Raw genomic sequence first — 23,452 nt, forward strand, 5'->3', positions numbered from 1 at the left:
GATGCGGTCTGTTATTTGCTGTGGGTTCTAATGTTTCTGGGGGATCTGTTGTTGCTGGAGGGTTATTGTTGCTGGCGTAGATATATAGTTGCTGGGGATCTGTTGTTGCTGGGAGATCATTTGTTGCTTGGGGTCTTTTGTTGTTGGGGTAGATCTATTGTTGCTGGGAGAACTGTTGTTACAGGGGGGGTGGGGTTCTTGCTGGAGTGGATCTATTGTTGTTGCTGGAGGTCTATTGTTTGATGGGTGGATCTGTTGTTTCTGGGGGATATGTTGTTGATGGATTTATTTCTGCTGGGGGCATTGTTGCTGAGGGATCTATTGTTGCTGGGGGAATTTTGCTAGGGGGTCTATTGCTGCTGGAAGCATTGTAGCTAGGATGGATCTGTTATTGCTGCGGTGGATCTGTTGTTGCTGGTTGATCTATTGTTGCTGGTGGATCTATTCTTGCTAGGGGCATTGTTGCTGGGATGTATCTATTTTTCCCGGGGAATCTGTTGTTGCTGGTGGTGTATATTGTTGCTGGGAGATCTATTGTTGTTGGGGGTTCTATTGTTCCTGGGGGATCTGTTGATGAAGGGTTAATGTTTCTGGTGTAGATATATAGTTGCTGAGGATCTGTTGTTGCTGGGAGCACGCCTGTGTCTCCAGTGACCCCAGCAATCCTGTGTCTCCGAGTTCAATCTGTTGTTTCTGGGAGATATTTAGTTGTTGGGAGATCAATTGCTGCTGGGGGATCTATTGTTGCTGGGGGGGTGTTGCTAGGGAGGCATTTTTGCTTGGATGGATCTATTGTTGCTTGGAGTCTATTGTTGCTGGTGGGTCTGTTGTTGCTGGGCAGTATTTTGCTGCTGGGGGGAATTATTGCCGGGATTTTATCTATTGTTGCTGGGGATCTATTGTTGTTGGGGGTGTCTATTGTTGCAGGAGGGCATTGTTGCTGGGGTGGATCTGTTGTTGCTGGAGTATCTATTGTTGCTGGGGGTTCTATTGTTGCTGGGGGGGGGGGATCTGTTGATGGAGGGTTAATGTTTCTGGTGTAGATATATAGTTGCTGGGGATCTGTTGTTGCTGGGAGCACTCATGTGTTTTTAGTGACCCCAGCACTCCTGTGTCTCCAGTGACCCCAGCAATCCCGTGTCTCCGGTTCGATCTGTTGTTTCTGGGGGATATGTAGTTGTTGGGAGATCTATTGCTGCCGGGGGATCTATTGTTGCTTGGGGGGGTTGTTGCTAGGGAGGCATTTTTGCTTGGATGGATCTATTGTTGCTTGGAGTCTATTGTTGCTGGTGGGTCTGTTGTTGCTGGGCGGGGTTTTGCTGCTGGGGGCATTTTTGCTGGAATTTTATCTATTGTTGCTGGGGGTGTCTATTGCTGCAGGGGGGCATTGTTGCCGGGGTGGATCTGTTGTTGCTGGAGTATCTATTGTTGCTGGGAGATCTATTGTTGCTGTGGGGGGGGGGGGGTCTGTTATCATTGAAGGGGTCTATGGTTGCTGGCTGAAGGGGATCTGTACTACTGCTTTTGTTGTGGTCATTAACATATTCCATACAGATTACTTAGCACCACAAAATGATACTTGGTTCTGTATTCTCTTAAAGGGGCAGTACCGGTGGGGGTGGAACCAAGGGACAGTTCTCTAAACACACCAGAAAGCTGAGAAATGAGAAACAAGGCGATTACCCCGATGATTTTTTTTGGCCAAACCCTTGTGCCGCGTACACACGATCAGACTATCCGGCGGAATTTGCAGCAGAGGTCTGCAGGACTTTCCCCGAATGAGCGGACCTGCCCACACACTTCCGCACACGACTGGACTTTTCCGCCGGACTTTTGAAATGAACGCGGCTCCAGGTAGACGGAAGGAAGTGAATGTCGCCGCCTCCATCGGCGAGATTGACACGTTTCTGGCCCCGTCACCTGGTATGGATTTAAAAGGGAACCCCTACGCCGAAAAAACGTTGTGGGGGGTCCCCCCAAGGTCCATATCAGACCCTTATCAGAGCATGCAGCCCGGCCGGTCAGGAAAGGGGGTGGGGACGAGCGAGCGCCCTCCCCTTTTCCTGAGCCCGTACCAGGCCGCGTGCCCTCAACATGGGGGGGGGGGCGTGCTTTGGGGAAGGAGGGGCCCTGTGGCCCCCCCACCCCAAAGCACCTTGTCCCCATGTTGATGAGGACAAGGGCCTCTTCCCGACAACCCTGGCCGTTGGTTGTCGGGATCTGCGGGCGGGGGGGCTTATCGGAATCCGGGAGATCCCTTTAATAAGGGGGCCCCCAGATACCGACCCCCCCCACCCTATGTCAATGAGTATGGGGTACAATGTTTTTAAAGTACTTTATTAGATCTTTATAAGAAGAAGGCAGCGGTGACAAGGACAAGACCGGGCCAACGCTAGTAAAAGAGCTGGAAGAAGAAAGCGGAGGCCCGGCAAGAAGAACCAAAGAGCGGGACAAGACCCCCGAAGTCAGAACGAAGACCCCCGGACGGCGGCGGCGACGAAGGAGAAAGCCGGGCTACTCCGCTAGTAAAAGAGCAGAAGATAGCGGAGGAGCCGGGCGAGAAGACCCTCGAAGACGGAAGAAGACCCCCGGAGCTGTCTAATAAAGTACATGTGTTTTTTTCATGTACACTTTTTCCCTCAGGTGAATGGGTACATCGTACCCCATACTCATTCACATAGGGTGGGGGCCGGAATCTGGGGCCCCCTTATTAAAAGGGGCTCCCGGATTCCGATAAGCCCCCCCCCACCCGTAGACCCCGACAACCAACTGTCAGGGTTGTCGGGAAGAGGCCCTTGTCCTCAACAGCATGGAGATAAGGTGCTTGTCCCCATCATGTTGAGGGTACATGGCTTGGTACGGCTCAGGAGGGGGGGGGGGGGGGCGCTCACTCGTCCCCACCCCCTTTCCTGACCGGCCAGGCTGCATGCTCGGATAAGGGTCTGCTATGGACTTTGGGGGGACCCCCACGTCGTTTTTTCGGCGTAGGGGTTCCCCTTTAAATCCATACAAAGTGACGGGGCCAGCAACATGTCAATCTCGCCGATGGACTTTTGGGCAGAAAAAGTCCGCCGGAGCCCACACAGGGGCAGATAGTCCGCCGGATAGTCCGATGGTGTTTGCGCGGCATTAGAGAATTGGTCCATCGCTGTTTGGAAAACAGATGTTTGGAAAACAGATGTTTGGATGGTTTTCGGTTTCGATTGTTTTGATGGAAATGGAAGCTCAGGGCCAAGCTGGCCTTCCTTCATAACCGTCCGGAGAGGAGAAATGTTCCTGGGAAGGGTTAAGACGTTTCCCACAGAGAAGTGAGGGAACTTCCCGTGATGTCATGGATGGTCATCACTGGAGACGTATTGTTCAGAGTCATCCTCCTACAAGGATCACTACAAATCATCCGGTTTATGGAGAAAACTTCAACTCAATGAAGCTTCATGACCATCAAAATTGGTTGGAATGAAATATTCTCAGAGGTGGGAGTATGGGGGGGGGGGGAGGGGGATGGGGGGGTCAGTGCCTTGGACATTCATTGCAACTTCTTATTTGCCTGTTTCCGGTGCCTCATCTGTCATCGTTGGTAAATCCAACAACTGGGCTGAAAAAGGAAGAGACAAGACTCTCCGAAGTTCAAGCCAGGTCCTCCTAAAGCTGAGAATAAATAAAGGCGCTTTTCGTAAAAAGATATAAGTAAATGGGCTCACAACGCAAAAACTAAAAATATAAAGTGAAATCACAACATCATTTCTTCTCCACAATTATAAACCGTGTGCAATTGTGCGCAAAAAATATTCTCAACCAAATGATATTTATATCACAATGTCCAAATTGATAATGACGGGCGGGGGCCGTCTTTAAGGCAGGGCAAAAGGGGGCAGCTGCCCTGGGCCCTGTCATTGTTGTGGGGCCCAAAGCAGCTGCCTCATACTTGGCAACTATCCCAGTTTACATTCCCTTGTCCCTTGAAGTGTTAGTCCTGTGCTGTGTCCTGATATCTCAGTGTGAAGTGCTGCTACTAATGCTGCCCAGCTCTGCTCTATTGTTGTGTACAGATGACTCACCTGCAGACCCTGTGTTTACATGTAAATAACCGGCATTCATATGTAAATAGCAGTGACACGCATATGTAAATAGCTGAGGCCAACTGCATTGATATGTAAATAAAGGCAGCATTCATATTAGGGTTGCCACTTTTTCTTCAAGCCAAACCCGAGCACTTTAGTGGCGCACAGCAAAAAAATTTTTTTGGGGGATTCTGTAAAGGATTGCAAAAGACCTAGGACACCTTTGGGCGCTCCAAGGAGAATAGTAATGTGGCTTGCATAGTGCCCCCTCACCCTCACTGTTCTGCGCTGCATTACAGCCTTAATATTGTGTCCAGGTTTCAAGTGGACTGAAACCCGGACACATGATTCAAAACCCGAACTGTTCGGGTGAATCCTGGACAGGTGGCAACCCTAATTCATATGTATATCATGCCCCCCTGCAGTGAGGAGAAGATGTGCTGTAACCTATAGCAACCAGTGAGCAGTATTACTGTACAGCAATCTCTAGCAGCCAATCAACAAGCATAAATGTGCTGTAACCTCTAGAAACTAATCAGTGAGCCTTAAGCAGTTCTGTAACCTCTAGCAACCAGTCAGTGAGCGGTAATGATATGCTGTAACAACTGGCAACCAATCACAATTGCTGTCTGATCTGATACAGTAAACTGATTTTAAGTCTAGCTGCTATTTATTTTATGTCTCAGAGAAGGTGGAGAGCGAAATTGCATGGGGGGAGGGGGGCCCTAAGAAATTTTTTGCCCAGGGTCCAATCAATATTAAAGACGGCCCTGATCATGGGGGTAGTATGGGGGAAGGGGTTCTGTGTAATGATGGGGGTAGTATGAGGGAGGGGGTTCTGTGTAATGATGGGGCAGTATGGGGGGGTTCTGTGTAATGAGGGGGTAGTATGGGGGAGGGGTCCTGTGTAATGATGGGGTAGTATGGGGGAGGGGGGTTCTGTGTAATGATGGGGGTATTATGGGGGAGGGGGTCCTGTGTAATGATGGGGGTAGAATGGGGGAGGGGGTCCTGTGTAATGATGGGGTAGTATGGGGGAGGGGGTCCTGTGTAATGAGGGGGTTAGTATGGGGGAGGGGGTCCTGTGTAATGATGGGGGTAGTATGGGGGAGGGGGTCCTGTGTAATGATGGGGGTAGTATAGGGGAGGGGGGTCCTGTGTAATGATGGGGGTAGTATGGGGGGTCCTGTGTAATGATGGGGGTAGTATGGGGGAGGGGGTACTTTGTAATGATGGAGGTAGTTTGCCCAGGGTCCAATCAATATTAAAGACGGCCCTGATCATGGGGGTAGTATGGGGGAAGGGGTTCTGTGTAATGATGGGGGTAGTATGAGGGAGGGGGTTCTGTGTAATGATGGGGCAGTATGGGGGGGTTCTGTGTAATGAGGGGGTAGTATGGGGGAGGGGTCCTGTGTAATGATGGGGTAGTATGGGGGAGGGGGGTTCTGTGTAATGATGGGGGTAGTATGGGGGAGGGGGTCCTGTGTAATGATGGGGGTAGAATGGGGGAGGGGGTCCTGTGTAATGATGGGGTAGTATGGGGGAGGGGGTCCTGTGTAATGAGGGGGGTAGTATGGGGGAGGGGGGTCCTGTGTAATGATGGGGGTAGTATGGGGGGGGGGGTCCTGTGTAATGATGGGGGTAGTATGGGGGAGGGGGTACTTTGTAATGATGGAGGTAGTATGGGGGAGGGGGTCCTGTGTAATGATGGGGGTAGTATGGGGGAGGAAGTCCTGTGCAATGAGGGGGGTAGTATGGGGGGGTCCTGTATAATGATGGGGTAGTATGGGGGAGGGATCCTGTGTAATGATGGGGGTAGTATGGGGGAGGGAGTCCTGTGTAATGATGGGGTAGTATGGGGGAGGGGGTCCTTTGTAATGATGGGGGTAGTATGGGGGAGGGGGTTCTGTGTAATGATGGGTGTAGTATGAGGGAGGGGGTTCTGTGTAATGATGGGGGTAGTATGGGGGAGGGGGGTACTTTGTAATGATGGGGGTAGTATGGGGGAGGGGGGATCTGTGTAATGATGGGGGTAGTATGGGGGAGGGGGGTACTTTGTAATGATGGGGGTAGTATGGGGGAGGGGGTTCTGTGTAATGATGGGGGTAGTATGGGGGAGGGGGTCCTGTGTAATGATGGGGGGTAGTATGGGGGAGGAAGTCCTGTGTAATGAGGGGGGTAGTATGGGGGAGGGGGTCCTGTGTAATGATGGGGGTAGTATGGGGGAGGGGGTACTTTGTAATGATGGGGGTAGTATGGGGGAGGGGGTCCTGTGTAATGATGGGGGTAGTATGGGGGGAGAGGGTCCTGTGTAATGATGGGGGTAGTATGGGGGAGGGGGTCCTGTGTAATGATGGGGGTAGTATGGGGAGGGGGTCCTGTGTAATGATGGGGGTAGTATGGGGGAGGGGGTCCTGTGTAATGATGGGGGTAGTATGGGGGAGGGGGGTCATGTGTAATGATGGGGGTAGTATGGGGGAGGGGGTACTTTGTAATGATGGGGGTAGTATGGGGGAGGGGATCCTGTGTAATGATGGGGGTAGTATGGGGGAGGGGGCCCTGTGTAATGACGGGGTAGTATGGGGGAGGTGGGTCATGTGTAATGAGGGGGGTAGTATGGGGGAGGGGGGTCATGTGTAATGATGGGGGTAGTATGGGGGAGGGGGTACTTTGTAATGAGGGGGGTAGTATGGGGGAGGGGGTCATGTGTAATGATGGGGGTAGTATGGGGGAGGGGGGTCATGTGTAATGATGGGGTAGTATGGGGGAGGGGGGTCCTGTGTAATGATGGGGGTAGTATGGGGGAGGGGGGTCCTGTGTAATGATGAGGGTAGTATGGGGGAGGGGGTACTTTGTAATGAGGGGGGTAGTATGGGGGAGGGGGTCATGTGTAATGATGGGGGTAGTATGGGGGAGGGGGGTCATGTGTAATGATGGGGTAGTATGGGGGAGGGGGTACTTTGTAATGATGGGGGTAGTATGGGGGAGGTGGGTCATGTGTAATGAGGGGGGTAGTATGGGGGAGGGGGTATGACCGGTCCTCTTTATTCGGGGCAGTACGATTGATATAAGTGACCCCGGAGAGGACACCTAATTATACGGATTCATATTTTATATGGGAAGACATCACCGGAATAATTACCGGCATACGGTGCGATTTCATCGGCTTGATGTGGTTGAACCCGGACGGGCGTCTCTATCCGGCACACGACGGGTTAACCAGAGGAATTTGCCCGGAGCAGTGGGAGCGCCAACACATGAAGACAGAGAAGTAGATGAGTGTCTTGACCCCATTAGCTTGTGTCCCGTCAGAAAGCACTAATTGCTCATTAAAAAAGCTTTAATGAACTTCTACATGAATGGCCGGGCTCTTGAACCCGCTGCTGGCTTCTGCCTCGTCCAGGAACCCTTGTAGGGTGGAGATGAAGGAGAGCTCTCAGCACCAACACTCCCGGCTGATCTGCTGGTGGAATTATTGATCATCTGCAGCAAGTAGAGTGTTCATTTTGCCATGAATGGTATGTAGAATTTGGTTGGCGGGGGGGGGGGGGGGGGGCGCTCGCAGTGCCGAGTCGGGCCCCTGGACTCTGTCTACTCCGTAGTTGGCGTTGGTTTCCTCCCATAACACTAAAACAGACTGGTAGGCTGATTGGCATCTAATTTAACTGACCTTTTACATTTCTTCATAAATAGAGACCCCCGGCCTGGTAGCACGTTGGGCATTTAGCGGCGGGGTGTGAGACCCTGGCATTTTGGTGCGGGCACCTGGAAGGCCCCACTGCCGGCTGCCTATGAAACACAGAAAGCTGCTGCGGCTGGATGGTCCACCGAGTGGTACTTAAGGTTGTGCTGAGGGACAAATGCCCATATAGGCCGGTGCAGCTGGCTAGTCTGCCACTAAGTGGCTCTGTTCCAGAATCTGGTTACAACAGTCAGTGCCATCAGGTGCTAGGCCCCTTTTAGTGAGAATCCTCCACCAGTGATGTCATGGGTGGGTCAGTGCCCAGCCAGCTTCATAGGAGCCCTAGTCCAGTTGGGGCATGGGAGCCAAACACCCCACACCAGCCCAGATCTAACCAGGACGTGGAGGCCCTGGACAGGGCTGGAGCCCAGGGAGGAGTAGACCTGCACCCCGGAGAGCTGGCTGTGGATTTCCTGACCCTTAGGCAGTTGAGGTCTAGGATGGATTGCAAACGGCCTTTTAGACCAAGCCAAGGGTTCCTTGAGTGAGGCTATTCTCCTGGAGGGTCCCGAGAAATGTGTACCCATGGAGGAGGTGCCTACAGAGAGCCAAGTCCTGTGAGTACTAATGACCCCGGGTGAAGGAGAGACAGGAAGGGGGAGATGGCTGCTTAAAGTGCTGCATATGCTTTCACATGTGACTACTGCGGACCGTCCACTAAATGTGATTGACCGTGTATGTCGATGTGATGTTACTGTTTATGTAATTTCCATCTGTAAAGTGCAGCAACCCTATTTATGTGTGAATATTCCTTCCTTTGGGGATATATATAAAGGTCAATGGCCGGGAATGTGGAGGCCTCTGCCTTGGAGTGGGCACAAGATGGCGGAGGGTTTGGCCTCAGCAGGAGGGATAGTATTCTAGCAAAGACAGGAGCAGGATAGGGGCTTGTGCTCATGGTGCCATTATTATCCAATAGTAAAGCCCCTCTTACACCCAGAATACAAGAAGTCCCCCCTGGGTACATACTGCCCTAGATGTAAGTACCCCTTGGTTGACCATTCAGCTGCAGCAGCTTTTGGCCTATCATAGAATTTCAGACTGCTGGAAGTGGGGCTGAATGGTGTATCTGTGCCTTCCACCCGTTCCAAAACATTCAACATCTCATGGACTGGTGCTAAAGGGCCGGTAGGCAAGAGGCCTAACTGTTCTGTGTCCAGTGCACAAAGCAAGGTCCATAAAGACATGGATGAGCGAGTTTCGGGTGGAGGAACTTGACCGGCTTGACCTCCAACCTGATAGAACATCTTTGAGATGAATTAGAGCAGAGACTGCGAGCCAGGCCTTCTCATCCAACATCAGTGCTTGGCCTCGCAAATACTCTTCTGGAAGAATGGTCAAACATTCCCATAGACACCCTCCTAAACCTTGTGGACAGCCTTCCCAGAAGAGTTGAAGCGGTAATGGGTGGGCCAACTCAATAATGAACCCTATGGACTAGGTCATCCACATCTTTATGGACCTCTCCAGAAGAGTTGAAGCTGTTATAGATGCAGAGGGTGGGCCAACTAAATATTGAACCCTATGGACTAGGTCATCCAGGTCTTTATGGACCTTCCCAGAAGAGTTGAAGCTGTTATAGCTGTAATGGGTGGGCCAACTCAATATTGAATTCTATGGACTAGATCATCCACTTCTTTATGGACCTTCCCAGAAGAGTTGAAGCTGTTATAGCTGCAATGGGTGGACCAACTCAATATTGAACCCTACGCACTAGGTCATCCACATCTTTATGGACCTTCCCAGAAGAGTTTAAGCTGTTATAGCTGCAAAGGGTGGTCCAACTCAATACTGAACCCTACGGACTAGGTCATCCAGGTCTTTATGGACCTTCCCAGAAGAGTTGAAGCTGTTATAGCTGCAACGAGTGGGCCAACTCAATATTGAACCCTACGGACTAGGTCATCCAGGTCTTTATGGACCTTCCCAGAAGAGTTGAAGCTGTTATAGCTGCAATGGGTGGGCCAACTCAATATAGAACCCTACAGAATAGGTCATCCAGGTCTTTATGGACCTTCCCAGAAGAGTTGAAGCTGTTATAGCTGCAAAGGGTGGGCCAACTCAATATTGAACCCTACGGACTAGGTCATCCAGGTCTTTATGGACCTTCCCAGAAGAGTTGAAGCTGTTATAGCTGCAATGGGTGGGCCAACTCAATATAGAACCCTACAGAATAGGTCATCCAGGTCTTTATGGACCTTCCCAGAAGAGTTGAAGCTGTTATAGCTGCAATGGGTGGACCAACTCAATATTGAACCCTACAGACTAGGTCATCCAGGTCTTTATGGACCTTCCCAGAAGAGTTGAAGCTGTTATAGCTGCAATGAGTGGGCCAACTCAATATTGAACCCTACAGACTAGGTCATCCAGGTCTTTATGGACCTTCCCAGAAGAGTTGAAGCTGTTATAGCTGCAATGAGTGGGCTAACTCAATATTGAACCCTACGGACTAAGACTGGGATGCCATTAAAGTTCTTGTGTGTGTTTGAAGGCAGGTGTCCCAATACTTTTGGTAATATAGCGAAAGGTACTCATTGGAAAACGTGGTGTGCGATTTGTCATGCAACTTTGAGGTCCAAAGTCGCAGGACAAGTCACACAAGTCTTAATGGAGCCTTAGATATCAGTCTGATTTTTAATGTTTTCAATACAATAAATTGTATAGAATTTCAATATGGGAGTTCCTTGTTTTCATTCCTGAGGTTCCCGTATGTCTTGTTTCTCCTTGTCTGTAATAAGGAGCCCACTTCCTTAGAGGGCATCTCCACTTTAACAGATGCACATTTGTAGAATTTTGTATTTTTGACCCATTATTTAAGTCTTGTAGGTCATGGTTTATAATGGAAGGTGGATCACATCAGTTGGCTCTCTCCCGCCTTTGGTGGCCTCCATTGTTTTTTTTTTTTTTTCTTTCTTTCCACTGTTATTTTAAAAGGCTGTTGCCCTCCTGAATTCCATCCTTCAGCTCCAGCCGAATGTTCCGGGACCCCTGACCCAGCATTGTGATTCTTCGTAATGACAGGAAGTCGGATAAGTGGCGGCACTTGTATGACTCCACCCACCTTGAGTGCTACTTCCTGTAATAGACGCTCATTGATTGTCCATCTGGAACCCCCCCCCCCAAACAACTAATCCCTTTCACCAACCAAAAACAGCTGAGTGACGTGACACTGGCGTCACCAATACTGAAGGGAAGAGAAGGAGGTGGGGGGGGGGTCATGGTGTTCACTAGAATTTTAATAGTAGGGGGTGGGGGGGGGGAGGGGGCATTGTGCCAGGAACGCTCCCTTGGTTATAGCTGTAGGCAGGAAGCGATGACATTTTTGTGGTGAGACAGTGATGCCAACCCCAATTAGGATAAAACAGAAATGAAATCCACGGAATCGCTATTATGTTGCATTATCCTTGCTAAGTGACCACAGGGGGACAAAGGTTTATCTTGATACTCTTTAAGTCTATATTTAGGCAAAATAATAATAATTTAGGAATAATTCAGATTATCTTTTCCATACATACACATTTCTCCAAATTTAATCTCATGTCTTATCTCCTTAGAGGAGAATTCCTTCTATTGTAATTAAAAAAAAAAAAAAAAAAATATATATATATATATATATATATATATATATATATATATATATATATATATATATATATATATATAATAATAATAAATGCACCCACATTGCTTCGTTTCTCTTATAGAATTTTGTAAATAAATAATCTTTCTTCATAAATTACGGTCAAAATGTATTCTGCTCCATTTCTTTGGTGGAAAAATAACCCAAATCGGTGTATATTATTTAGTCTGTAGGAAAGTTATTGAGTTAAAAAAAACAATGGGATGTATATCTGAAAATCGATCAATGCTGATGTACTGATGGCCGATCTCATTTATTTGAGGCCCGAAAACATCAGGACAGTACAAATACCCCCCCCCCCCCAAAAAAAAAAAATTCCTGTTTGGAAAGTAGACAGTCCAAGGTATTTAGTAAGAGGCGTGAAGTTGTCATTTTTTTTTGTCCCATTTTTTGGGAAAATGAAGAAAAAACTTTTTTTTCCCCACATTTTTAAAACATTTAATATAGCGCTGCGCAAACTGTTGGCACTATATAAATCCTGTATAATAATAATAATAATAATAATAATATTATAATATAATTAATCATAGTATGTAAAAAAATAAATAAAACAATCCTGATCACTTCCGTAGAGAGGTACAGTGTTACTCTGGTTTAAAAAATAAAATAAAAATAATAATAAATAAATTATTTAAAAAAATAAGAAATCTTCTTTTACATTCTGTCACCAGTGCAGTACAGCGTCATTATATAACTTGTGTATTGGTGATCAGGGATACTCACTGGTAACAGTATGTAAAAGAAAATTTCTTAATTTTTTCTTTTTATATTTTTTTAAATATTTATTTATTATTATTATTATTTTTTTTAAACCAGAGTAACACTGTACCTCTCTGCGGAATGATCAGGATTTTTTTATTAATTTTTTTACATACTATGATTGATTATATTATAATATTATTATTATCATTATACAGGATTTATATAGCGCCAACAGTTTGCGCAGCGCTTTTATATTGTATTATATTATAATGCATACTAGACCCTTTGGGGTTTATTTACTAAAGGCAAACAGACCGAGCACTTTGCAAGTGAAGTTGCTCCAGAGCTTAGTAAATGAGGGGAAGCCCTGCTGACTTCCATCATCCAATCACGTGCAAGCAAAAATTCTGTTTTTTTTTTTTTCTTGCGCGCGATTGGGTATACTTTTTGCAAAGTGAAGCTTTAACTCATTTCTTAAGCTCTGGAGCAACTGCACGTGTGGAGTGCTCAGTCTGTTTGCCTTTAGTAAATCCACCCCAAAGGGTCTAGTATGCAATTATAATATAATCAATATAGTATATATATATATATAATATTTTTTTTTTGTCCATTCTTTAAAAAAAAAAAAAAAAAAATGTATATATGTATATATGTATTATATATATATATATATATATATATATATATATATATATATATATATATATATATATATATAATTTTTTTTTTTTTAAAGAATGGACAAAAAAAATAAAGAAACATTTTTTTAAGAGAAAAAATAAAAATTATATATATATATATATATATATATATATATATATATATATATATATAATCAATCAAAGAATAAAAAATAAATCCTGATCAATTCCCGACGACCAGTAGGATCCATTTCTATGTAAACGTACAATTTAAAGGCAGGATCTAGCTGTCAGCTTCTGTCCCTGTGAATCTTCATCACCTTTATTGTTTTGGTTATGAGATTTCATTTTGTATCAGACTGTAATACAATATAAGATCCTATTTTTTATATTATCTAGAGTTCTCCCTTAATAATGGAAATGCCTGCAGTACATGCACTTCAATGAGTGTAGGGCCCCATTCACAGTTGTGCGACCTGTCATGCGACGTTTGACCCCCCCCAAAGCCGCACGACAAGTCGCAGCCCCATGTTTCCCAATGACTACTGTGCATATCTGTGCGACTTAAAGTTGCAGCGACTTTAAGGCAGTTCCTGCACTACTTCCTGTGACTTGAGGGCCATAGACTTCAATGTGAAACCCTGAAAAGTCGCACCTGCATGATATACATGTGACTCGTGTGCGACTTTGTAGAGCACAAACAATCACATTGGTCAAAGTCGCACCCATTCAAAGTCTCATCAAACTAGCATCAAAGTCGCAGTGTAAAGTCACGATGTAAATCGCAGGATTGTGAAGTTGCACAAGTGTGTGAATGGACTCTTAGCGGCACTTGGAAAGGGTTACATAGAAATGTCGATCTCTTGAACAGTCGTTTATATACTCTTCAGATTCGCTAAGCCGCTCTGTTTCTTTTTCGCAGGATCCTCAGCAACAATAAGATTACCGCACTGAGAAACGCATCTTTCTATGGACTTCAGGAACTGGAGAAGCTGTAAGTAAATGAAAATGAATCAAAAGTTTAAACTCTGCTAAATAAATACGGGGGGGGCGGAAAAAAACAAAAGGTGTGGAAAGCCTTACAGTTCCATTTCTTTAGAAGAGTGGAAAAGCCTGTCCCCTGCTAGCATGCCACCCATGCTCTCCGTGTGGAAGCAGTGGTCTCTCTGCAGAAGCTGGACACACCTCCTGCTGAGTCAGACTCCAATCAGCAGGGAGCATGATTGCAGAGCTAAAGGGTGAGCTGATCAGGGGGCGTGTCTGACATCTCAGAGGTAGGTGTGTGTATGTATGTTCTCTATCTATCTATCTATCTATCTATCTATCTATCTATCTATCTATCTATCTATCTATCTATCTATCTATCTATATATAGATAAATCTCTCTCTCTCTATATCTATATAGTATATGTATAGTATATGTACAGTGGTGGAAAAAGTGTTTGCCCCCTTCCTCATTTCCTGTTCCTTTGCATGTTTGTCACACTTAAGTGTTTCGGAACATCAAACCAATTTAAACAATAGTCAAGGACAACACAAGTAAACACAAAATGCAATTTGTAAATGAAGGTGTTTATTATTAAAGGTGAAAAAAAATCCAAACCATCATGGCCCTGTGTGAAAAAGTGATTGCCCCCTAAACCTAATAACTGGTTGGGCCACCCTTAGCAGCAACAACTGCAACCAAGCGTTTGCGATAACGTGCAATGAGGCTTTTACAGTGTCCTGGAGGAATTTTGGCCCACTCATCTTTGCAGAATTGTCCTAATTCAGTTACATTAGAGGGTTTTCGAGCATGAACGGCCTTTTTAAGGTCATACCACAACATCTCAATAGGATTCAGGTCAGGACTTTGGCTAGGCCACTCCAAAGTCTTCATTTTGTTTTTCTTCAGCCATTCGGTGGTGGACTTGCTGGTGTGTTTAGGATCATTGTCCTGCTGCAGAACCCAAGTTGGTTTCAGCTTGAGTACACGAACAGATGGTCGGACATTCTCCTTCAGGATCTCTTGGTAGACAGCAGAATTCATAGTTCCTTTTATCACGGCAAGTCTTCCAGGTCCTGAAGCAGCAAAACAGCCCCAGACCATCACACTACCACCACCATATTTTACTGTTGGTATAATGTTCTTTTTATGAAATGCAGTGTTCCTTCTACGCCAGATATACTTGGACACACACCTTCCAAAGAGTTCCACTTTTGTCTCATCGGTCCACAGAATGTTGTCCCAAAAGTCTTGGGGATCATCAAGATGTGTTGTGGAGAAATTGAGACGAGCTTTGATGTTCTTTTTGCTCAGCAGTGGTTTTCTCCTTGGAACTCTGCCATGCAGGCCATTTTTGCCCAGTCTTTTCCTGATGGTGGAGGCATGAACGCTGACCTTAACTGAGGCAAGTGAGGCCTGCAGTTCCTTGGACGTTGTTGTGGGGTCTTTTGTGACCTCTTGGATGAGTCGCCGCTGCGCTCTTGGGGTAATTTTGGGCGGCCGGCCACTCCTGGGAAGGTTCACCACTGTTCCATGTCTTCGCCATTTGTGGATAATGGCTCTCACTGTGGTTCGCTGGATTCCCAAAGCTTTGGAAATGGCTTTATAACCCTTTCCAGACTGATAGATCTCAATTACTTTCTTTCTCAATTGTTCCTGAATTTCTTTGGGTCTCGGCATGATGTGTAGCTTTTAAGGATCTTCTGGTGGACCTTACTGTGTCAAGCAGCTCCTATTTAAGTGATGCCTTGATTGTGAACAGGTGTGGCAATAATCAGGCCTGGGTGTGGCTATAGAAATTGAACTCAGGTGTGGACAACCACAGTTATAGTATGTTTTAACAAGGGGGGCAATCACTTTTTCACACAGGGCCATGATGGTTTGGATTTTTTTTCACCTTTAATAATAAACACCTTCATGTACAAATTGCATTTTGTGTTTACTTGTGTTGTCCTTGACTATTGTTTAAATTGGTTTGATGTTCCGAAACACTTAAGTGTGACAAACATGCAAAGGAACAGCAAATGAGGAAGGGGGCAAACACTTTTTCACACCACTGTATGTATATGTGTTGGCAAGCACAGAGGTCAGACGTTTCTTGTAATTGGTGACCAGGTTTTCACACATCTCAGGAGGGATTTTGGTCCGCTCTTCACAGATCTTCTCTAAATCCTTGAGGTTTCTTGGCAACTCGAAGTTTCAGCTCCCTCCATAAATTTTCTATAGGATTAAGGTCTGGAGACTGGCTAGGCCACTCCATGACCTTAATGTCCTTCTTCTTGAGCCCCTCCTTTGGTTCCTTGGTGGTATGTTTTGAGTCATTGTCATGCTGGAAAGACCCATCCATGACCCATCTTCAGTGTTCTGGATGAGGGAAGAAGGTTCTCATCCAAAATTTTACAATACGTGGCCCCCGTCCATTGGCCCCTCAATGCGGTAAAGTCGGCCTGTACCTTTATCAGAGAAACGCCCCCAAACCATCATGTTTCCACCTCCGTGCTTCACTGTAGGGATGGTGTTCTTAGGGTCATAGTCAGCATTTTTCTTCCTCCAAACACGGCGAGTGGAGTTAATGCCAAAGAGCTCAATTTTGGTTTCATCTGAGCACAGAACTTTCTCCCAATCCTTCTCTGAACCATTTAGATGTTCATTGGCAATCTTCACATGGGCCTGTACATGTGTTTACTTGAGGAGGAGGACCTTGCGGGCGTGGCAGGATTTCAATCCATGGTGGTGTATTGTGTTACCGATGGTTTGTTTGGTGACTGTGGTCCCAACTGCCTTGAGATCCTTCAAAAGCTCCTCCCCTGTAGTTCTGGGCGGATCCCTCACTTTTCTCATGACCATCCTCACCCCATGAGGCAAAATCTTGCATGGAGCTCCAGACTGAGGGCGATTGATGGTTATTTTGTATTTCGTCCATTTGTGAATATTCGCTCCAACAGTTGTCTCTTCACCAAGCTTCTTGCTGATGGTCTTGTAGCCCATCCCAGCCTTGTGCAGGTCTCCAATCTTCTCCCCGACGTCCTCTGACAGATCTTTGGTCTTCCCCATGATGGTGAGGGTTTGAATGGAAGAGATTCTGTGGACAGGTGTCTTCTATACACATAACGAGTTGTCGTTAGGAGAACCTTCTTACATTGACAGGACTAATCTGTGTACCACATGAGCACCTACTGGAGCCAGTCTGTGGGGGGCAGAATTATTGTTGGTTGGTTGGGGATCAAATACTTATTTTACTCAATTTATAACATTTGTATCATTTTTTCTGGATTTTTGGTTGATCTTCAGTCTCTATCACATAAAATACACCTATGATAAAAAATGATAGACCCTTCATTTCTTTGTAGGTGGGCAATACTTACACCATCTGCACGGGAGCCAATCATTATTTTCCCCCACTGTATACAGATATATGCAGAGCTTTTTTTCTCTCAGAGAATAGATGCAGGAACACCCCCCTTCTCACTCACCTTTGTCTCCGCCCCCTACCCACCTCCAAGCACCATCTGTTGGTTCCACACCCCACCCACCTCTCTGTATCGCCCCTTTTGGAGAATACAGAGCCAAGTATAATTTTATGATGCTAAGTAACTTGCGTGGAATTTCTTAATGAGTTCAAGATAAGCAATAAAATAGATCCCCCTGCAGCCAGTAACTATATATCCCCCGCAACGATAGTTCCACCCCAGCAACAACACATCTCCCAGCAGTCAGCAATAATAGACCCCTCCCTCAAAAGTAGATGCCTCACCGCAACAAATGACCCCTCAGAAACATAAGACCCCCTAGCAACAATAGATCCCCCCCCAGCAGTTAGATAGTTATTGTCATGTGCACTGCTCTATGCACACACCATACATCCCATAGTCCATAGTCTATAGTCCAGCTCAGGAAGGTATAAGAGAGGGACGCTACGTTCCTACATACGGTGGGGCCATGAAGAACGGACGTGGCCACCCTCTAACAGGAAGCCCAGATCACAGCAGCAAAATAAAAAGCAGGAAATTGGAGGAGGATGGGACTTTTAAAAGTTAAAGGGGTTCTAAAGATTTAGGGTTTTTTACCCAAATGCATTCTATGCATTAGGGTGCAAACCTTGCAGGTGCAGCTCCCCCACCGCCCCTGCAGCCCCCCCAATACATACCTGAGCCCCCTCTCGATCCAGAGATGTGCATGGGAGCAACGGCTCTCCCGGGTCTCTCTCCTCATTCGGTGCACACGGCAGCGGGAGCCATTGACTCCCCCTGCTGTCAGCCACAGCGGAGTGAGCCATTGAGGAGAGAGCAGGGGGCAGGGCCAAGCCATGCTCTGTGTGTGAATGGACACACAGAGCACAGCTTGGGAGTGAGCCTGCTCGAGTGACCTCATAGCAAGAGGTTTGCTATTGGGGGGGGGCACTTGGCAGGGGGGAGGAGCCAGTATCACTGACGGGGATCCAAAAAGAAGAATGTGCAAAACTATTACAGAGCAGGTACCGGTAAGTATAAAATTTGTATTTTTTAAATAATTTTCTTTAGAACCAATTTAAGAATACACAGAAGGCACCTAAAGGAGGGGAGAAGACTACAAAGCCCTAAGGGAGTTCTAGAGGAGGGTGAAGCCTCAATATCCTTTTTAACAGGTTCTTTATGCCGGGGGTGTGTGTGTGTGTGTGGGGGGGGGTTGGGTTCTGGCAGGAAGGATCAGCCAACCATGTGGCCACTGTGAATGGCTATCACAGTGTCACATGATCGGGAGCTGGTCCCATCGGTGAGAACTGTCTTTGAGAGCTCGGTCACTGTGCTAAGAGGATGAAGAGATGGTTCTAACGCCAATGGATGCATATGTATGGGCTTCTACCCCCTTTGTTGCTGCACATATGTTTCATAGTTTCATAGTTAGTTAGGTTGAATAAAGACACCAGTCCATCCAGTTCAACCTGAGTGAGTGTCTACAATTGTCCCTGTACATTGCACACTCACATCGGTCACTACCCTCAAGGAGCCCACAATCCAAGGACCCCATTCATATACTAGGGGTCAATTTTGGACAGAAGCCAATTAACCTACCTGCATGTCTTTGGATTGTGGGAGGAAACCGGGGGAACCTGGAGGAAACCCACACAGGCACAGGGAGAACATACAAACTCCAGGCAGGTCGTGTCATGGTTGGGATTCAAACCAGCGACCCTTCTTACTGCTAGGTGAGAGTGCTAATCACTACACCACTGTGCCGCCCACTACACCACTGTGCCACCCTAATATATGCAGAGCTTGTGTTATAGAAAGGGATGGAGATCTGCTAAAAGTAATACCAAAAAAGAATTACAGATAAGGTCTGCTTTATATGCTTATGATAGAATTGGATGATACAGTTTCATGTCCAAGCATGGGGACAAGGACAAGTCAGCTAAGAACTACAAAAAACCCCAGAAAATTGAAGGCAATGCTCGCAGAAAGAAATATTAGGTAAGTGAGGAAAAAAGGAATGAGAATGAAGTAGAGGACCACTTTATGCTTCTACTGGTCCTCCACCCACTATGGGAATAGTAATGGGAATTTGAAGTTCTCCTCCTGTGGGAACCTCTCCGTGACTCTGACAGAATCCATTACAAATGATGGAAAGATCGGAGTAGACGTTAGGCCTTGAGAAAGTGCGAGTACGGGGCTAAGCCAATTCTCTGTTTTCCAAAGTATATATTACCAAAGTGATAAACTAGAACAAGTACATCTATATCCCGGCTGGCTTCTAACAGCATTTTCCCGGAAGACTTGAAGTAAGTTCTAAAAACGCTGTTTACTTTTTATGAATATTGCTCTGACAAAAGTCTTCTATTAAATCTGAGGGGAAGAACACGCCAACACTGACCCATTCATTGGCTCTGATGGAGGACCTGCACAGTATTGAACGCCCTTCCCTCCACACACAGAATTTGAAGTCCTCAGCCTGTGGGAACCTCGATGTGACAGAATTCATTACAAATGACGGAAAGATCAGGGTAGAGGTTAGAAAGAGAAAGTATTCTGGAGAAAGTGTGAATACGGGGCTGGGCTATTTTCTGTTTTTTCCAAAGTATATAATTCCAAACAAGGCAAAAAAGTACAACCCCGTACGTCTACATTCTGGCCGGCCCTCATTTCTACCAGTGTTTTCCCAGAAGACTCAGAACAAGTTCTAAACACGCCATTAAGGGGAAGAACGTGCCAACGCTGAACCTTTCATTGGCTCTGATGGAGGACCTGCACAATATTTTACGCCATTCGCTCCACACACAGAATTGGAAGTTCTCCGCCTGTGGGAACCTCGATGTGACTTCTGACAGAATCCATTACAAATGACAGAAAGATCTGAGTAGACGTTAGGCCTTGAGAAAATGCGAGTATAGGGCTTGGCCGTTTTCTTTTTCCCAAAGTTTATAATACCAAACAAAGTGAAAAACTAGAACCCATACATCTACATCTTGACTGGCGTCGGTTCTACCAGCATTGTTCCCAGAAGACTTGGAGAACGTTTTAAAACTGCCATTGACTTTTTATGAATACTGGTCTGACAAGTCTGCTTTTAACTCCGAGGGGAAGAACGCCTTAACACTGACCCATTTATTGGCTCTGATGGAGGACCTGCACCACGATATTGTATGTCATTCCCTCCACACAAAGAATTTGAAGTTCTCCTCCTGTGGGAACCTCTCTGTGACTCTGACAGAATCCATTACAAATGACGGGAAGATCAGGGTCGACATTAGGCCTGGAGAAAGTGCAAGGACTGAGCTGGGCCATTTTCTATTTTGCAAAGAAATAATTCCAAACAACGTGAAAAACTAGAACTTAGGCCGCGTACACACGGGCGGACTGTCTGTCCAACTTAGTCCGCTGAAACACATTTCAGCGGACAGTCCGCTCGTGTGTGGGCTTCAGCGGACTTTTTCAGCGGACAGTCTGGCGGACTAAGTCTTTCGGAATTTCCGTAATACAGTCCGTCCAACTTTGGTTTCAGCGGACAGTCCGCTCGTGTGTAGGCAAGTTGGACGGACTAAGATTGGCGCATGCTCAGAAAGGATTTACACGGCCGAAGGTTGCATTGCAGTGTATTGGACGTCGTATTTCTAGTCCCGTCGTACGTGCTGTACACGTCATTGCGCAAGCTTTCGACGGACTGTCTGTTCATCGTGTGTTGTGAAGTCCGTTCATTCGAAAGTAGGACGGACTGTCCGTCGGATTGTCTGACGGACTTAGTTGGCCAGACAGTCCGCCCGTGTGTACGCGGCTTTAGACATCTACATCCCAGCCGGCCTCTACCAGCATTTTCCTAGAAGACTTGAAGTAAGCTCTAAAAAATGCTGTTGACTTTTTATGAATATTGGTCTGACAAAAGTTTCCTTTTAACTCAGAGGGAAAGAACGCGCCAACACTGACCCATTTACTTGCTCTGATGAAGGACCTGGATGATATTGTACGCCATTCCCTCCACGCACAGAATTTGAAGTTCTCCTCCTGTGGGAACCTCTCTGTGACTCTTACAGAATCCATTACAAATGACAGGAAGATCAGGGTAGACATTAGGCCTTGAGAAAGTGCGAGTATGGGGCTGGGCCTTCTTTCTGTTTTCCAAAGTATATCATTCCAAACAACGCATAAAAACTACAACCCTGTATGTCTACATCCCGGCTGGCCTCCTTTCTACCAGCGGATTCCCAGAAGACTCGAAGGAAGTTCCAAAAAACACCTTTAACTTTTTTATGAATATTGGTCTGATGAAAGTCTTCTTTTAACTCTTGCTCCGAGGGGAAGAATGTCCTAACACTGACCCATTTACTGGCTCTGATGGAGGACCTGCACTCTATTGTACGCCATTCCCTCCATACACAGAATTTGAAGTTCTCCCCCTGTGGGAACCTCTCTGTGACTCTGACAGAATCTATTACAGATGACGGGAAGATCAGGGTAGACATTAGGCTCTTGAGAGAGTGCGAGTACGGGGCTGGGCCTTTTTCTGTTTTCCAAAGAAATAATTCCAAACAACGTGGAAAACTAGAACTCTATATCCCGGGCCTGCCTCTACCAGCATTTTCCTAGAAGACTTGAAGTAAGCTCTAAAAACGCTGTTGACTTTTTTTATGAATATCGGTCTCACAAAAGTCTCCTTTTAACTTTGTGGGGAAGAATGCACCAACACTGACCCATTGGCTCTGATGGGGGACCTGTACCACAGCATTTTATGCCATTCCCACCACATACAGAATTTGAAGTTCTTCTCCTGTGGGAACCTCTCTGTGACTTAGGCCTTGAGAAAGTGCGAATACGGGGCTGGGCCATTTTCTGTTTTCTACAGTATATATTTCTAAACAACACCAAAAATCTACAACCCTGTACGTCTACATCCCGGCCGCCTTCCTTTCTACCAGTGGATTCCCAGAAGGCTCGAAGGAAGTTCTAAGAACGCCATTGACTTCTTCTGAATATTGGTCTGACGAAAGTCTCCTTTTAACTCTGAGGGGAAGAACGTGCCAACACTGACCCATTGGCTCTGATGGGGGATCTGCACCACCATACTGCACGCCATTCCCACTACATGCAGAATTTGACGTTTTCCTCCTATGGGAACCTCTCTGTGACTTAGGCCCTGAGAAAGTGCGAGTACGGGGCTGGGCCATGTTCTGTTTTCCAAAGTATATGTTTCTAAACAACACCAAAAATCTACAACCCTGTACGTCTACATCCCGGCCGCCTTCCTTTCTACCAGTGGATTCCCAGAAGGCTCGAAGGAAGTTCTAAGAACGCCATTGACTTCTTCTGAATATTGGTCTGACGAAAGTCTCCTTTTAACTCTGAGGGGAAGAACGTGCCAACACTGACCCATTGGCTCTGATGGGGGATCTGCACCACCATACTGCACGCCATTCCCACTACATGCAGAATTTGACGTTTTCCTCCTGTGGGAATCTCTCTGTGACTTAGGCCCTGAGAAAGTGCGAGTACGGGGCTGGGCCATGTTCTGTTTTCCAAAGTATATGTTTCTAAACAACACCAAAAATCTACAACCCGGTACGTCTACATCCCGGCCGGCTTCCTTTCTACCAGTGGATTCCCAGAAGGCTCGAAGGAAGTTCTAAGAACGCCATTGACTTTTTATGAATATTGGTCTGACAAACTTCTCCTTTTAACTCTGAGGGGAAGAACGCGCCAACACTGACCCATTGGCTCTGATGGGGGATCTGCACCACCATATTGCACGCCATTCCCACTACATGCAGAATTTGACGTTTTCCTCCTATGGGGACCTCTCTGTGACTTAGGTCTTGAGAAAGTGCGAGTACGGGGCTGGGCCATGTTCTGTTTTCCAAAGTATATGTTTCTAAACAACACCAAAAATCTACAACCCTGTACGTCTACATCCCGGCCGCCTTCCTTTCTACCAGTGGATTCCCAGAAGGCTCGAAGGAAGTTCTAAAAAAACGGCGTTAACTTTTTTTATGAATATTGGTCTGACAAAAGTCTTCATTTAACTCTTGCTCCGAGGGGAAGAACGCCCTAACACTGAACCATTCATTGGCTCTGATGGAGGACCTGCACGATATTGTACGCCATTCTCTCCACACACGGAGTTAATTGTTGGGATCATCACTGAGTCCAGTGTGCTGCATGCTGGGCCTCCAGAACAGAGCTCTCTTATCTGCCAGTAATAGGAATCTTTATAGCC

The 23,452-nt window shown here is 46.4% G+C and overlaps 1 protein-coding gene across 2 annotated transcripts in view; it reads left to right on the forward strand.

The window, feature by feature from the left end:
• Nucleotides 1–23,452, forward strand: part of ADGRA2 (adhesion G protein-coupled receptor A2) — a 367,830-nt gene that overhangs the window by 150,262 nt on the left and 194,116 nt on the right. For both annotated transcript variants that reach the window (XR_013276532.1, XM_077484825.1), the window contains exon 2: nucleotides 13,709–13,780. Coding sequence is in view for 1 of the 2 variants with exons in the window: in XM_077484825.1 (XP_077340951.1) it covers nucleotides 13,709–13,780 (72 nt within the window). In the remaining variant the exon portion in view is untranslated. The remainder of the gene's footprint in view (nucleotides 1–13,708; nucleotides 13,781–23,452) is intronic.

Source organism: Lithobates pipiens, unplaced genomic scaffold, assembly GCF_037356315.1.
Source record: "Lithobates pipiens isolate NorthernLeopardFrog02 unplaced genomic scaffold, aLitPip1_a1.2 Scaffold_162, whole genome shotgun sequence".
NCBI lineage: Eukaryota > Metazoa > Chordata > Amphibia > Anura > Ranidae > Lithobates > Lithobates pipiens.